The sequence below is a fragment of the Physeter macrocephalus genome, chromosome 10 (genome assembly GCF_002837175.3).
Source record: "Physeter macrocephalus isolate SW-GA chromosome 10, ASM283717v5, whole genome shotgun sequence".
NCBI lineage: Eukaryota > Metazoa > Chordata > Mammalia > Artiodactyla > Physeteridae > Physeter > Physeter macrocephalus.
This window is the reverse complement of record NC_041223.1, coordinates 37,151,367-37,168,550: the sequence shown is the minus strand read 5'-3', so window position 1 is coordinate 37,168,550 and position 17,184 is coordinate 37,151,367. Positions and strand designations below refer to the sequence as shown.

The 17,184-nt window shown below is 42.6% G+C and overlaps 1 protein-coding gene across 3 annotated transcripts; it reads left to right on the top strand.

Moving 5' to 3' along the window:
- The first annotated feature begins 4,641 nt into the window (after positions 1-4,641).
- On the top strand, positions 4,642-15,721 carry HEY2 (hes related family bHLH transcription factor with YRPW motif 2). Of its 3 annotated transcripts, none has more exons than XR_003681440.2 (6): positions 4,642-4,872; positions 6,797-6,875; positions 7,011-7,094; positions 9,413-9,494; positions 13,706-14,543; positions 14,635-15,721. XR_003681440.2 is itself a non-coding variant. In XM_028494476.2 (6 exons), the coding sequence occupies exons 1-6, from the start codon at positions 4,790-4,792 to the stop codon at positions 14,448-14,450; spliced, it is 981 nt and encodes a 326-aa protein (XP_028350277.1). In that variant the 5' UTR covers positions 4,661-4,789; the 3' UTR covers positions 14,451-15,721. The 3 variants fall into 3 exon arrangements, 2 of the variants coding, with proteins under 2 accessions (XP_007130735.1, XP_028350277.1); XM_028494476.2 differs by having other exon boundaries at positions 4,661-4,872; positions 13,706-14,347; positions 14,440-15,721; XM_007130673.3 differs by having other exon boundaries at positions 13,706-15,721.
- Positions 15,722-17,184: the final 1,463 nt, after the last annotated feature.

The following is a 17,184-nucleotide window of genomic DNA, read 5'->3' as shown; positions in this document are numbered from 1 at the left end:
GAGGATGGGGATGAAGTTAGTTAAAAGATGATTTCCATGAGAGGAGTGAATATTTCTTATTGTATTCCTAAGAGAGAGGGGAAAAAAATCTCTCAATCAAACCAACTTCAAGAAAATGAAAATTTAAAAGAGTTTCCTTAATAGAAAAGCCTGCCAACATCAATTTAACATTCACAAAGAGGAAGTTAATATAGTGAGTTTAGTTATCTTTTGACTGTTGCTTAAAGGGGTATGGAAAACTGGTTACTTAATTATACAACCCTCTTCTCCAGTGTCCTGCAATAAAACCAGCCTTCCTCCTTGGGCATGCGCTAGGTACTAATAACATCACTCATGAAATAAAAGCTTTTAAATAAATTGCCCCTTAATAACAGAGATCAATTTAAACATTCTAATCTCCAAGAAAGGGGCCTTTGGGTCTTAGACTTCCTACCTTGAAGCTTCTGATGTAAAAAATAAGTAGCACCTATTGGGGCAAGCCAAGAAAAAACGATGCACTTTTTGTGGGTAACCAGGCAAGGATAATTGTTAACTGGTAAAGCAGTTCCCTTTTATAGATGACTTCAAGGTTGGTGGGCCTAAATTTGCCCTTGCTTTGAGCTTTGTTTTGCTTTACTAGCTTGCAAATATGTGTCGCACCGTGACCCTAGGTTGGCCTGCCTGCTGCCAGACTGATGTTAAGAAAGGTATTGAAATTTACAAGGATCTTGCTTTTGGCCTCCATTCTCAGGGTGCAGCATTCTCACACACTTTAAAGTGTTGCCAGCTCACAATAGCCTTGTAGTCAGGGAAGCCATCTCAGCAAGGCTGCCCACAGACGCACGTGCATGTCACCTGCCCCAGCAATTGCAAATAGACTAGCACATCTTGGGGCGACCTGCTTGTCTTCCATTTGCAAGAGAAAGCTGTGTAAATAATTATATTTCAGAAAGGGCGAAATATTGGACTTCTCAATATGAACTGTGTGCACTTAGCCTGCTCAGACTAACATAAAGGTATTTAAATAACAGAGCTGCCTGTATTTCACTGTGAAGCTAAGTTAAAACATTTTTTTAAAGTGGTGTCATGTCTTAGTGACTTTCTAACGAACCCAAACACTGGAGTGGCTGACACTTTTTAAAGTAACTGTAAGCAGTACCTCAAAGGATTCAGAGAAGTAACAAGTAACAAAGTGTGACCACTGATCTTGAAAAAATCAGAGTGCTCTAATGAGGAAAAAAGCAGACCTAGAATAATAATAAAAAAAAAAAAATCCTACTTTCCTTCCAAAAATGCTGCAAGGAGAATTTTAGAATGCTGCAAAGTAATCACTTCATTAATTTATGCAACACAACTCAAATTTTGTGGGACAAGCTATAACGGGGTCAAAATGGCCAGATGTATAAAATACAGGTGCAAAAACTGTAACTTTATATTAAATGAGTGAGGGAAGAGTTTGGGGAGGAGGATCAGGACCACTGAGCCTGATGTTTCTAGATCTCAGCATTCGACATCTCACTCACGTAAGTGAGTTAAATCACAGAAGGACAAAACAGGGAGGAAAGGACCAGTTTCGGGAAGACAGCTGAGTCTTTCCTCCTCTATTTCGTTTAGATCTGTTTTTCTGGGCTTTCTTTCCTAATAGCATTTCCTTTGTAGGGAAGTTCTTCGTATCTTTCGGTCTAATTATCTCATTGTACAAATCTTTGAAAAGGAACGAACTGTGGTTTGCTCTGCGCGCGGACATCTTTTCTTCTGCCCGAGTTCTTCCTAAGCCTTCAACCAACTTTCACTGAAAAGGATGTCGCTGAGGGGCGATGAAGCTTGAAATCCCGCGGTTTTCTCATTCTCTTTTCTTTCTCTCTGCAGACGCCACCCCTACACCTCGCTCCCGCACTCCAGAGAATCCACTACCGTTTTTAATGATGCTGGGGCATTTTAAAGAGTTTCCTCCGTTTCTCCCTCTGACCCGAGAAGCACTTTCAGTGTTAGACAAGGCGCCTGACCAGGGCATAGGCAAATGGGATATTCGAGGGGAATAAAAGACCTAATTGAAAAATCTCGTGCTGCCTAATTGCGATCAAGTATCTTGCAGATAAGTTAGCATGTTATTAATTTGGTCGAGTTCAAAACGCCGAGGTCTTTTGCCTTATGCATTCTTGTTTATTTAACAGACGTATAGAGCGCTTACCACGTACCAGGCACTGTTCTAAACGTTTTTAAAATATGACCCTCTTTGCTTAAGAAGTATTTTTAAGCGACAGTAAATCCGCGTGTGCATTTCGAACGTCCCTGCCATATTTTTCTTTACAGCATGGTACAGTGGTTAAGTCTTCAAAGACAAATATGGAAAAACTTTAACCAGCTGCAACTTTATTTCAAGCAAGTCATTTCCCTCTTCGCAATTTTTCGCAATCATTATAATTAAATACAGTAGGATAGTGAGAAAGAACTCTTAAATTTTTTTTCAGTGATGATCTCAGCTCTTGCCCCCGGCGCTTCGAAGCGCCCGCTAATTTGATCGCGTGGCCAAGGTTAATTGCATCTGTAGACATTCGCTTTCAGAAAAATGCGCACCCTTCGCTGAAAGTCGTGAAGGCTGAGTTCGCCCCAGGCCGGAGGCGGCATGTCCCCGCGTGGCCTGCGCGGACTGGCCGCGGGCGCATCCGCCGGGGAGGTGAGACTGGCGACCCGCGCAGATCTGGTGAGGACCGAGAGCCGAGTGACGTCGGGGGAGGTCAGAGCCGAAGGGAGGCGAGCCCGCTCGGCTCCCCGCAGCGCGCTCAAGCAGCCGGCGCTGCAGCGAAGCAAAGGCCCGGAGTCCCGCGCGGAGAGGAGGCCCACAGCCGAGCTGGGGGGTCACCATCCCCCGCGGCCTCGAGCTGACCGGGTGCATCCCCACCAGGCCCCGCCCGGCTCCCGACGACTGTGTGTTTTGCCCGGTGTTAGGTTTCAGAAGTCAGGCTGGAACGTTTCGGGTTTCTGTTCACACGGTTATTGCAGGCGCCGCGGTGGGGACCGCACAAAAGAGACGAGGGCGTGTGGGGAAGGGGTTTTGTGGTTTAACGAGGGCTTAACCCGCGGACTGCAGGTCCTCCCCGCTCTCCCCCTGCCCTGCCCCGGCCCGGGCCCGGTCTTTTCAAGTCTCATCCCTTCCTCTTCTCCTCCCCGCCCCGCGCCGGTCTTGTGTGAGGAGAGAATGGAGTGTCCGAGGGGGACGCCCTAAGCAGATCCCCAGAAAAATAAGACTCCGTCGTGGCAGGGCTGTGGCGACTGACTGACGCCTCTCTCTCAGAGGCTTTTCTGCCCTAAGCACCGAGCTGTCCCGGCGCAACGAGTGGAGTCTCGAGCTCGACCCCGACCAACCCGGCGCCCGCCGCCCGGTACCGCGGCGCCCCGGCGGGCCCACCGCCTCCCGCCGCCCTCGCATAGACACAACTGCGTAGAGGGTTCAAAAAACTACCTCAGCGCATGGAGGGAAAGAGCAGCTTGAAAACATGTTTTACAAGCACATCTAGAGTTTTACACAACCCACGCTGTCCAATGCACTAAAAACTGGACACGCATTCGTCTTTTAGAAAACACATTTTTAAAAAACAAATTAAAAACAAACTAAATTTCCAAGCGCGATGTTTTTTTCACGTCCGGGATTCTACTTAACTCTACCGCTGCGACTACCCAAACCAGGGAGTGTGGAGAATTGCAATTATCTGGATAATCCAAGCCCGAAAAACTCGAACTTGAAAAACTACTAAAATTGTGTCCTGAAATACCCGCATCATTGCTCTAGTCCTTCCTGCCACCAGAGTAGACACAACTCCAGCCCACGGTCTACTCAACGGGATCTATTATCCACAGCCTCAGTGGCCAAATGGAAAGAACTGATTAGGTGCAAATCGAAAATCGTTTGGTGGCCGGTCTCTCAGACCCTCCGACCGCCAGCTGTTAAGTACCTGGTCGGGGAAACTTGCGTCCTTATCTGTTCACAGCCCAGAGGCCGCGGAAGTAGCCTTGGGAGTTGCCAAAGAGAAAAGCAACTTTGATTTAGGGTTTTCGAAAACCCCAGAGGGCAAATGTGACCGCCAGGGTCAGTCAGTCAGCAGTTTTGGTCCAGACAAGGGACAGCCGAGTGGGGCGGTTCGGTTAAGCCACGGCGCCTCCCGACGTCACACACGCTCGCTCACACTCAGCCACGCGCTTGGGGTTATTCTTTAAACACAGGGCTGAAACTTCACCGGCAGACGGCTGGGTGCGGAGGAGCGCCAAAACCCGAGGTCCAGAACCCGCCCCTCGCCAGCCCGCCCCCACCCCCGCCGCGCCCGCGCCGGCGCCTGTGCCCACGTCCGCGCGCTTCCCTATCTAGAGTTAGTGACTTCGCGCTCCCGCTCGCCGCCGCCTCTCCCCACCCGCGCTCAGCTCCTGGGCCCCAGATGCGCGGCCGCGTTCCCACGCCTCAGCCGGAGCTCCGCGGCGGGCTTTGGCGAGCGCAGCCCCGCCCCTCCGCTCCGGCCAATCCCGGACCACGCTGACTCCCGAGGAGGCGGTGCCCGGCGGAGCTGCGGGGGCCTGCGCGCTGGAAGCGGACTAGGGGGCCCCGCCCGCGCGGGGAGGCGTGGCTGGCGCCGGCTCTTGCGGCCGAGCTGGGCTGCAGCGTGGGAAAGAGCCGCGAGGAGACGACCGCGCCGCCGCCCGAGCCGCGCCTGCCCGGGCCCAGGGAGGGTGGGAGGGAGGAGGCAGGCAGGGAGGGCGCTGCGTCCGGCTCGGTGTCCGAGGCTCCGGCCCGGCTGCACCCCGCGCGGTGTTCGCCGTGATGAAGCGCCCTTGTGAGGAGACGACCTCTGAGAGCGACATGGACGAGACCATCGACGTGGGGAGCGAGAACAATTACTCGGGGTGAGCGCGGGCTCGGCGGGAGCTGTCCGGAGCCCGAGGCATCGGGGAGCTTTGTGTACGAGCGGCTCCTTGGAAATCCCGAGGTTCCTCTCCGCCGCGTTCTAACCGAGCGGGGAAAGTTTTGCCCGAAAAACTTTCAGGGGTGGGCGCTTACGGAGCGCGTGTTCGGGTGGGTCGAGGCATGTGGTTTTGCACCCTAGGGGTGGGGCGGCCGAAAGTGTGCAGAGGTTGGCGAAGGAGGGTCCCCGGCTGTCAGCGTTGGGCTTGCGGACTGGCACGCCCGGGAGACGGGCGACGCCCCCGCCACCGAAACTGCATTTGGGAGCACTTTCAAAATGGGCCAGGCGAAGAGAGAAAAAAATGATTTTTTTTTTTATTTTTAAAGAGACTAAAAGATGACTTGCTCTTTGGAGCCATGAAAGCAATTAGCGATGTCAAGGCTAAGTAGGCTGAGATTTCCAGGTTGATCGTATGTGACTTGACTGACGGGAGTGTGAGTGACAGATGAAGGATCGTTTCAGGCATCATCTGTCTCTTTGCTTGTTCCTGAGTCTGGAGAAGATCGAGATCGTGATCACGGAAGCCAGACCTCCACTTTCCAGTGACAGAGGGAGGTTATGGAGGCGTTTTAGTGCCAAGGCGGGTCAAATGATAATTGCTTCTAATTGCCATCCCCAGAAGCACCTTAATTATTTATCTGCAGCTGTCACTCAAAGAGTAAAATTCTACGTTTGGAAAACTGGTTTTCTTTCAATATTATTATTCTAATATGTACAAACCTTAGCCCGGAATCAGCAAAAGCAAAGATATTTGCTTGAAACGTTGTTTGCAAAGTATCTTCTAATTATTAAAGTGTTGTGTCATCATAAAAAATGAGATCGGAAAAACAAAAGATGTCATGTGAAAGGTGAAACCAGTTGAGAAGGGGGTGGGAATGAGGGGAACAGTTAATTCAGAAATAAGATCCAGAAGTGAGAAGGTGAGGTAATAAGAACCTGGTGTGTGCAATATTTCTATAATGAAAGAGAACAAATAACAGGAACCTGGAGAATTTGAGAACATGAGGAAGCAGAGTATCCATGAATTATGAAGAGAAACAGATACAAACTAGAAAGGATCATAAAAATTATGTGACAGTATAGTGATTTGACTGAACTTTTGATATAGAATATATTTTCATTAGCAAACTCAATATGGATTACAACTCTGAATGGATTAAGCTTAGATTGAAGGCTGAGAGATACTCACCTAGAGTTTTATTTTCAAAGTAAAACATTTACTTAGTATTTGATCTAATTTTAATTTTTCTATTAGTGGCATATTTAATTTGGGGTCATTCTTTTGGAAGATTAATATAGAAAACATTGAATTTGTCATTTTTTTCTTGTATGACTACTTGGAGTTTTGAAATAGTAAGGTAACTTCTGTTTATTTTAAAGATTGCATCTAGGGACAACAGTTTGACATGTGATGGCTGTATATCTGTTTGATAGTAATTATTTTAAAATAGCTTTGCTTTGTTCATTGGGTCTTACCAGAGGGAGGAGGAGGGATGCTATTAGAGATTAATTGACTTTTAAGAAACATTTATGAGTGGAACTAGGAAGTACTAATATCTAACTTCTCACCCTGACTGCCCATAATTATTTCATTGGGAAGCTTGGTAAAAGTTTAGGGACGTTTTTGCCAGTTGATTTGACATCTGGGTTACTCATTAAAATTAAAAGAAAAAAAGGCATGATTCCTATCTGAAAAGAGATATAAGGGCTGAAAGCAAAGTCTGCAAAGAGCAAGAATTAAGAATAAAATAATGCTGATCTGAACTGTGCTATCACTCTGAATATTTAATGGGTGCCATCAAGCACCCAGAAGAAAACAATTGTTATGTTAATTCAGCACCTGACAAACTCTTCTTATTTCATAGACAAAGTACTAGCTCTGTGATTAGATCGAATTCTCCAACAACGACATCTCAGATTATGGCAAGAAAGAAAAGGAGAGGGGTATGTGATTATTTTTTTGTCTTTTTATTTCATGTAATCCAGCCTAATGTGTAGCAGTTGTATTTTTCCATTACGAGTAATTTTATCATTTGTGTATTCATGAACTTTTGTTGTTGTTTTGCTTTTGGGGGATAGATAATAGAGAAAAGGCGTCGAGATCGGATAAATAACAGTTTATCTGAGCTGAGACGACTGGTGCCAACTGCTTTCGAAAAACAAGTAAGCTGCCCCCCCATCCTGACCACCCCACCAGTGAGCTCAAAAAAACTGATTCTCTCATCTGGCAACGTGGGTTCTTCTTAAAGCTCATTAAAATAATGGTGTATGTGCCGTGATCTGGCACAGAGCAGCTATTTCAATAAAATGCTTTGTTGTGGCAAAACTATTAAAAACATAATCCATCATGAAGTTGAAAAACATTTCCATTCTCTAGCTTATTTTCCCCTTAAGGGTAACATGTTCACATGTTCATGCTCTCTCTGTTCTTTCTGTGAATACCAGTAGTGGTTTTGTTTAAAACTGAGCTGTATGTAGTATTCTTCTTCAGAAAAGATATCTATGTGAAATTTCATTTTTGTCTCAAACTTTTAAAAGTAAGCTTTTTATTTTAAAAAATAATCAAAGCCGAGGAAGTAACACCTCTAGCTCTATTTCCTAAATAATAATACTAACAAAATTTATTTACCAAACCACTTGGTTTCATTTTTAATCCCTGGCTTAATAGAATGATGTTTGTTTTGAGGCATCTTTGTGGAAGTTTGGTAAAAATCAAACTAGCCATAAATTCCCCTTTTCAGAATTAAAGTATTCCTTTACCAAAAAAAAAAAAGGAAGAAAAAAAAAGATTTGCACACTTAGTAAAGTAGGAAGCCAAATGTTTAAATCTTCCTTTTCATCTTGGAAGAGTTGTGTTTTTCCTCCTGCCGCCATGGCTGATAGATTTCAAAGAGCATCTTTCAGAGTATGGCATCGTACCTTTGCTGAAAATAACTTTCAATTAAATTCAAATAGGGTATAAGACAGCTGTTGTTTGTTTATTCCATTTTGTTGTTTACTTCATGAACCACAAACATTATAAAGCAAGCCCGACAAAGCCCTTGGAAATTATCCAGAAACTGCAGTTTTGTTATTAGTCACTTTCACTGAAACTACTGTACATATTCATGGAAAAACTGAACATTGACAGAAGTATAAGTTGTCAAATGCTGTTGACTATACATTTTTAAGAGAAAAAAGTCACCACTCTATATGCTGAAACTGTCTTTAATGAGCTAAATGTAATGGGCAAATTGTAGTTTTGATTATTAGCATTTCCCATGACAATACGTTGAAAATGAAAATATCAGTAATCAGTGACGTTTTTACTTTCAGTGCTGAAATGTCTACAATTATGAGAAACAGTTTGGTGATTTTTTTGGCGGGGGGTTGGGGGGGGTGGAGTTCGTTCGATTTTTTTTCTTAAATGTCGACTTAAACCTTAAAAGCAAACCTCAGTAGTTTGGCAGTTAGTTACCATAAACACAGGCTTTCCCATTTGCTGAGCTTGGCGACCAACCCTAGAGAGCTGGCCCTGTCACAATATAATTAGAAGAGTGTTCTTTCAAGCAGTTTAAGTCACTCTGGCACTCTCACCATGTACTGGGTGCTGACAATTTTCACAAAACAAGTAAAGCATAGGAACCTGAAATAAACTGCAGTTTCCTTTTCAAGAAAACATACTGATTTAATTATTTAGCTCTTCCAAGAAATTAGAAGCCACCCACAGCCCTCTGAGAGAGTTTGAAGTGGCACATTTGTATTTCAGTTGGTTTCCAGAGGTTGCCTTGTTTTAAAATGGGGGAGGGGCATAAAAATATGACAGTTTTATTAAGAACTATTTTAAAGTGTTCAAATATCCTTAAGCATTTTTGATGCTTATTAGATTAAAGTTAGATTATGCTTCCTTGTTTATGATCTTGGAATTTACAGTGACACCTGCTGGTAATTATTGGGAAAAAAAAAAAACCTTGAAAGTCTTCCCTTCGCACTTTTGGTTCTATACTTAACAGTGGTGTAGTATGAATTACCTTAAAGGCATAATAGAATTTTCTATTTTTGAAAAATATGCTTTTTAACAATAATTTGATGAGATCCTATCTGCTTTTCCTCCAGAGTTGGATTCAACTGATCTAGACTTCAGCATTATATAAGACTATTGTATATCCCCTGATAAAATAAAGTATATTATTAACCAGTTTGATGCAGTTTGAGATTTTTGCAGTTGTAGTAGTTTGGGTAGAGTGATCTTAGTGTAATTATTTTTGTGTTTAAAAATTATTTATTATGCCTTTTAGTCTTTAAAAGTTAAAATGGCAAATATCTGTCATTAGGTGTGATGCAATTAGTGTTTTCATGTAAAGTTCAGGAAGAATTCATATTTTTCTGTGAAAAAGTTAAACTTAGAATTTTCTAGTGAGAGGGAAAATTAAAACTTCAGGGTAAGTTGTTCCAAATTCATTTCCATAGGACTGATAAGATTTTATTATTTGTTTATTCAGGGATCTGCAAAGTTAGAAAAAGCTGAAATACTGCAAATGACAGTCGATCATTTAAAGATGCTCCAGGCAACTGGGGGTAAAGGTAAGTAGGTGACTTCATCCCCAACCCCCCCGCCCCTTCTACCTCTCTCTTTTCATTTTTTCTCCCTAAGATTGTAAGGAAGTCATAGTTGAACAGTTCTTTAACGAGCTGAGATAGGAGGTCCCAGATTAAAGCTGTGGAAATCAATGCTAATGGCAGGATTGAACTCGTGGGAAAGAACTTCTGGAACAAAAGAAGCACTTGACCCTGGGCTTGTGTTTGCTTTTATAATACTGTGGGAGTAAAGCTTCATTCACAGCAGCCTGGTCAGAGGTTTGTTTGGGACTTTCAGAAGTGCATGCTGGAATTTGTACAGAAAGACAAAACAAACACACAAACATCCAAACATAAACAGGAGGTTAGAGGCAATCTTTTTCTCTTCTTCTTTCCCTCTCCCCAGTCCCCCGTTAAATCAGGAATAGGACTCACTATAATGTAGCTATTCCAAAGGAAGTGAATTTTCATTGTTGTTTTCAGAGTTTGGTTGATCTTGGATTTAGACCACACAGAGCATTTGAAGTGCAGGTAGTGAATCTCTGTCCTGGAAACCACTGATGGAGCAGGCATTCCTGTGAAGAGCAAAGAGGAGCAGGTGCCCTGGGCCCAGTGCTGTTGAGAGATGTCTTCTGTACTGGATAGTGATTTAGGGAAGAAAAGTCCAGAGGGTCAGGAACTGACCCTCACTTCATGCTGTGAATGGACTTGAGATCCTAAACGATGTAGTATTCATTCAGATTTCATTATCCCACCTCTCACACATCACTCAGACTTGATTTTGCCCTTTTATATCTTTTTCACCCTTCAAGCAGGCCTTTGGTATTCATCTTAGCCAAGGGTGCTGTTCCATATATTTGATAACTGGGTAAGGAGAGGGTACCACAGGGGCTAAGTGCTGCAGCTACACCCTGAACACTTATCTCTGCTCAGCATTAGCCTTTTATTACGTAGTATCAGAGTTTGCCCTAGATCAGGACAGGAGCAGGGCATTGGAGGGAAATAGCTGTTTATCAATTGGTACTGAAGTATCTCAGTGTTTAACTCCAGCTGAGGACCTGTGGAGCATCAGCCCTGACCTTCACCATCTTTTACCTGTGTCAGGTTGGGGGGGTGATCATTGTAAAGGGACGCCCTCACACACGGTGTGACTTACCCTCTGTTGTACCTTCTCAAGGAACCATCCTGCCTGAATAACCATCCTGAACGGGTATGGAATTGTGATTTCTACTCTTTAAAATGTAACCCTCAGCCTAGGCTGCAAATATTCTTACGTAATAGGGAAGAGAACTGGATGAAATTCTGGAAGCCTGTGATCCAGCCCAGCTTGGCCACTGACTAACCTTTAAGCCGAGACAGAGGTGCTGGGCTGCACAGGGAGGCCTGTACTAGCACTCTGAGCCCTCAAGGCCCCCCGCCGCCCCAGGATTCTGTCTCTACACCTGCTCCCTCAGGATGTTAGGGGACTGATCGGGTTAGTGATCGTGCAGGGAAAGTTGTTTGATTGCTTTACTTCCCTTGGCATTGTTAGCCACAAGGCTAAGAATTTTTATCAGCGTTTCAAATATTTGGCATGAGCTATACTTCTAAAGAGTAATATTGTTCTTATGCCTTATTATAAACACTAAGTTCCATCTTGGTTGCTATTCTTGGCTACCTGAACAGTCCTAAAATTCATCCCAAAATAGTTTGTGAACAGACATTTCCGAGCAAGCTCCATACAAGTCGCCTGACTGCCAGCTCATTAGAGAGGTCACCTCGCAGGAGAACGTGTGGGCCTTGAAGAAGGGGGGCTGGTAGTGTGGGCTCGAATTGTTAAAAGACTCACAGCTGCTATGGGGGCCTCAGAATGTACTGGTGAAGGACAGACACTACATTTGGGTTGCCTGGTTTCAAATCCTGGCTTGTTTTTCTTTTTTTTTTTTTTGGTCTGTGACCCTAGATAAAGGACTGACCTTTTCTGAGCCCCAGTTTCTTCATTTGTAAAATGAGGACAGTAATAGTGTTCACTTCACAAGGTTGTTGTGAGCTTATTCACTTAAAGCCCAGAGAGCAGTGATGGAAGTGGTGTGGACCCCTGTGCTATGATTATTGGCCCAAGATGCGGTCACAGGAAACAGTTGCTCATTGTCATTTCCCTCTGCATTCAGCAACAGTATAGGAATTACATAATTTATATTCCTTAAGATGCAACAGAGAACTCACCCATATACAACCGCATACAGCTGGCAAATCACAAATTTCAATTACTTCATGCCGACTCATGAAGATTCTTGGAAGCTCCTGGGGTACAATTCTGTTGGTCCATTCTTTAGTCTGTCTTGGTATTGCAGGAGTTTCTAGAGAGAATTTAGTAGAGTAACCTAAATTTCTAGATCCCTCTGGGTTTCTGGACTCTTTGTCTACTCTGATGATTATCTCCCTTCTCTCATGAAGTCAGAAGTCTGCAAAGCCTTGCAGAGAACCCTGAGGACTCTTAATGTGAAGTCTTTCTTTGGAGGCATCTTCTTCAGGAAGAACGTTCCCTCCTAATGCCAGGGGCTTTATTGCTAACCATGCTGAAGTCCTGGGATGATGACTCTTTTTGTTGCTAATCTTCCACATTTCATGATATTCTCTTATGTCAGCTTTGTGCTGTTGTTGTTACTGTTTTAATGGTGTTTATTTTTTCCTCAAATTTCTTTTTGGGACTTCCAAATTTCTGTTGAAATTCTAGCTCTTGGACTTAGAATATTGTGACTACTGTTTTCCAAAGTGCTAGTCTAATTGTTAATAGATGCTAAACAAAACAGGTAATACTTTGATCTACAAAAACGTAAAAAAAGGGAATGTAGTAAATGCCTTAGATGAAAATAACCTTGTTTGAATGTGATAGTTCTCATTTATGTATATACACATCCCCGAAGTGAGTAGACTAAATTTTAATTTGAAAAGTGTTTAAAAAAAAAGTTGCAAATGAGAAAAAAAGTCTAAAAAGGTTACGTTTGGGGCTTCCCCGGTGGCACAGTGGTTGAGAGTCCGCCTGCCAATGCAGGGGACATGGGTTCGTGCCCCGGTCCGGGAAGATCCCACATGCCACGGAGCGGCTGGGCCCGTGAGCCATGGCCGCTGAGCCTGCGCGTCCGGAGCCTGTGCTCCACAACGGGAGAGGCCACAACAGTGAGAGGCCCGCGTACCGGGAAAAAAAAAAAAAAAAAAAAAAGAAAGGTTACGTTTATACACATTAGAGGTTACTTATTCAAAGTGGTGACATTTCCCCAAATGTCTGATTATTATCAGTACCCTAAATTGTCACTGATACTAATCAGATGTTACTATTTTCTATTCTAATGTATTATCCTTGGATAAAAAGGGATTCTCATAAATGAGACCAGCTCTAGCCATTTTAATGGTAGTAACCTTAGGTGTAAGGGTATGTGTATACACACTGACACAATTAATATACATTTTTTTCTTGGACGGATGCCAGAAAAAAGTAAGCTAACCAATGAAAGAAATATATATTTGGACTTCAGGGAAACTAGGAGTTATAGTAATGTTATATTACCTGATAGAAAAATAAGATCTTCAATTTAGTAATCAAATTTTTAAAAGTCATTTTGCTTCTTTAACTTTTTTCCATACAAAGCAATGGTGTTTTCATTTTGTTGATAAAAAACACTATGAGTCAAGAAGCATTTATGAATTTATTAAGCAGTTCTGGCACATTTCTAAAAAAGTCCTCAAACTGTTCATATGCATTTCACATCTCGGTTATAAATGCCAAGAGAGTGAGGATGTTTCAGATAAACCCTTTAATCTCCAATTCATGTGACAGAGACAGAGAGACTGGTACTCTGTTATACCATGGAAAAGTTTACTAGAAAATTTCACTATCCCACAATACAAAAGAAGAGACACCATCTTTTTTTTTTCTGGAAGTGTTTGAAACACAGATGTTCTTAATTCTTTTCCCCACTGTGCTATTTGGTTGCAGGAACAACTACAGTACGTAGCATTGCCAGAGTTGTCACACATGTGAATTGCAAAGTGCACTTTCTTAACTTCTGCAAAAATTACAACCATAAATAGCTGGCAACGTTCTCAGAAAGGATCGTCGTTCTACTTAAATCTCTGAAGGACAGGGTGGAATGTAGGTGGTGGCTACTCTTCATAATTGTATCATTCTTTCTCTCACTGTCTCTCCTGGCCCCCACTTTGCTCAAATCTCCTTGCAGGCTACTTTGACGCCCATGCTCTTGCCATGGACTTCATGAGCATTGGATTCCGAGAGTGCTTAACCGAAGTGGCAAGGTACCTGAGCTCTGTGGAAGGCCTGGACTCCTCCGATCCACTGCGGGTGCGCCTGGTCTCTCATCTCAGCACGTGTGCCTCACAGCGAGAGGCGGCGGCAATGACCTCTTCTCTGGCCCACCACCATCACCCCCTGCATCCTCACCACTGGGCGGCAGCCTTCCACCACCTTCCGGCAGCCCTGCTCCAACCCAGCGGACTCCACGCCTCGGAGCCCACGCCTTGCCGCCTCTCCACCACTTCAGAAGTGCCTCCTGCCCACGGCTCCACCCTCCTCACGGCCACGTTTGCCCACGCAGACTCTGCCCTTCGGATGCCGTCAACAGGCAGCATCGCCCCCTGTGTGCCACCTCTCTCCACTTCTCTCTTGTCCCTCTCAGCCACTGTCCACGCGGCCGCTGCAGCAGCCACGGCAGCTGCGCACAGCTTCCCCCTGTCCTTTGCTGGGGCATTCCCCATGCTCCCCCCAAACGCAGCTGCAGCGGTGGCAGCTGCCACAGCCATCAGCCCTCCCTTGTCGGTATCAGCCACGTCCAGCCCTCAGCAGACAAGCAGTGGAACAAACAGTAAACCTTACCGACCCTGGGGGACAGAAGTGGGAGCTTTTTAAGTTTTCATTGAACTTCTTGCAGTAGTAACTGAATGTCCTTCATTTCAGAGTCAGCTTAAAACCTCTGCACCCTGAAAGTAGCCATACAGATGTCTGCGGATCCACAAAGGAACAATAAAGCTATTTGAGACACAAACCTCAGAAGTGGAAATGTGGTATTATCTTTTTTCTCTGTTTTGGTTTAAGGCAGTTTGGTAACTGACATCAGCAACTTTTGAAAATGTCACACTTGTTTTCATCTAGAAGTCTCCTGGAAAATATATGGACTGAACCATCCAGCAGTGCATCACGATGTCTGAATTGCGGAAGAAAAATGCCCTGACTGAATTTTCTTGAAACTAAATGGAAAAAAAAATTCGTGTTTCATAAGTGCCTGAGCTAGTAAAGTTTTCTTTTGAACATACAGCGTTGCACAAGTAAAGAAGAGCGTAGAAGAGCGTAGAGGAGCGTAGAGGTTAGGTTAAGAAAGGAGAAGGGACAGAAGTCTTGCATTAGGCAGCAGACATTTTAGTACAAATACCAGAAAAGAGCACTCTGTTGAAATCAACAGGTTTTTATTGGCCAAAAGGATTGCTGAAAGTAATTTTCAAGTTGAGAAACCTAGTTTTATTTTAGTTTGCTTTTTTTGTACAAACTTGCCAAGTTGTGACATTTAACAGTGTATTAGTATAAGCAATTATTACGTCAGTGCTCAGATTAACAAGCATTTCTGCCCTGCCTACAAACCCCCAGGCACTTTTTTTTTTATGGCTCAAAATACGGTGCTTCTTTATATAAAACATGCATTTATAGAGTGCACCTAGAGGCAGTTGCCTACTGTGTGCCCACCAGAGGCTATCTGACTCATGCCAACTTGAAAACTCTCCAGTTTGTAAAAGTTTAATTTATTCAGTTTCATTTGGACTATTTTTACATATTTATCCTCTTCATTTCATCCCGATAACATGTAAAATCTATTCTTGTCACCTTTTGGGGAGAAGTTGCATTTCTGGAAGTGATGAGGCAGGGAGAGAACAATGGGAAGAGAAAAGCCACGATTTTTAAATGTCCTTTGTCAAGCTTGTGATTGTATTTGATCCCAAGTCAAGATGAATGTATGCAGTGGGATGTACATAAATTATTTTTGTCCATGCCTAGACTAGTGCTACATAATGGTGTTTTGGTTTTGTTGTTTTTATTTTGTTTAATGACAAAATAATCTCTTAATACTTTGAAATTGAGCACGTGAGAATTTATGGTTGAAAGACAAAGACACAGCATGTATTATTATGCACTTCATTTCTCTGCTGTGTGGAGAAAGCAATAAACATTATGAAAATGTTAAACATTATGCAAAATTATACTTTTAAATATTTGTTTTAAAATTACTGTACCTAGTCTTTTTTGTATTACTTTGTAACCTTTTTCTATGCAAAAGTCTACATATCACTAATTAAATGAAGTCCTTTTTTGACCATTTTTATGTGGATGACTTGCTTTGCAGAATGGAAAGTTGACGTGAATTTCAAGCAAGGCCTTGTTTCACTAACAAATTAAGCCATGGCTTTACTTTTTCTCTTTCAAAGTCATTTGATATAATTCACAGCCTTGAAAATAGCATGTATTTGAGCCTGTAAACCAATTAAGCATAGGTGAGTACGACATCATTTGGAGGCAGGAAGTGATCAGTTTCCTCTGCCTTTTATTCTTAACCATTCTTCTTGGAAAAGTGCAAATACCAGAAGGTCAAATAACAGTATACCGAACATAGGGTAATAAGCTAGAATGTGTAATACATTTTGGAACTCAGAAATATTTATAGAGTATTTTTAAAACATCACATGCATGCATGATAGGTGTGTGTATGTGTACATATATATATATATATATATATATATGCCTCCTGATGATAAATTCTCTGTACCTACCTCAAGATTTCTTTTGATGCTATAGAAATTAGGCAGGTATCCCTCCTTCTTCAGTGAAGCCTAAAATAGACTATTTAGAGTTTCTGAAGCTGTTGGGCCAAATATATGAGAAGAATTTTTTTTTAATGTTTCTGTTATGCTTATCAATTATGCTCAAAGTTATAGGAAAAAGTGGGAGCCTCTTATTTTAGTTTTGAAAAATCAAGCATATAGTTTATCTAATTTTTTTCTGTAAGTGGGTGAAAAAATGAGCAAAAACAGATCACCTTCGTTCCCCTTGTCTGTAAGCTCTGTGACTATTATATTGTCAGTGCTGATATAATTAAGTAACAAATAAGAAAATGGATTTAGTGGTATTTGGAGTTTGCTTTTTAATCGTGATTTTTGGATAGCAGGCATAGAAATAATTTTGATTTAGGATCTAATAGTTGATTCTGTGCCTGTTGTAATGTCAGCATTCAAATAACTTCTTTTTTTGGAATGTAAACTATTTTAGTGATCGGGATTTTTTTTTTTTTGGATTAAATATTTTAAGATAAATCCCCTTCTTCCTTCTTGTTTTTATCCTCTTCCTTTTTTTTTCTTACATTTTTTTTCTTCCCAGTTACATATGGGTTATTATTTTTCAAATCATTTGATTAAAATATTTGCCAGCCAACATGCTACATAATTGCTAAGGGTTGTCAGTGTTCCTAAAGATAATCATTGCCAGTAATTTCAGTTGTTTAAAGTTCATTGGTTCTTGATCAGTGTTTCATATCTTCAGTTTTTAACATCATATTTCACTCTATTAAATTTACCATTGAGTTTTCCATCTTTGACCCAATGTTTTGTGAAAGTGGTGTTTCACCTTTAGTTGTGGTAATTTTCATGTTCACTACCAAAA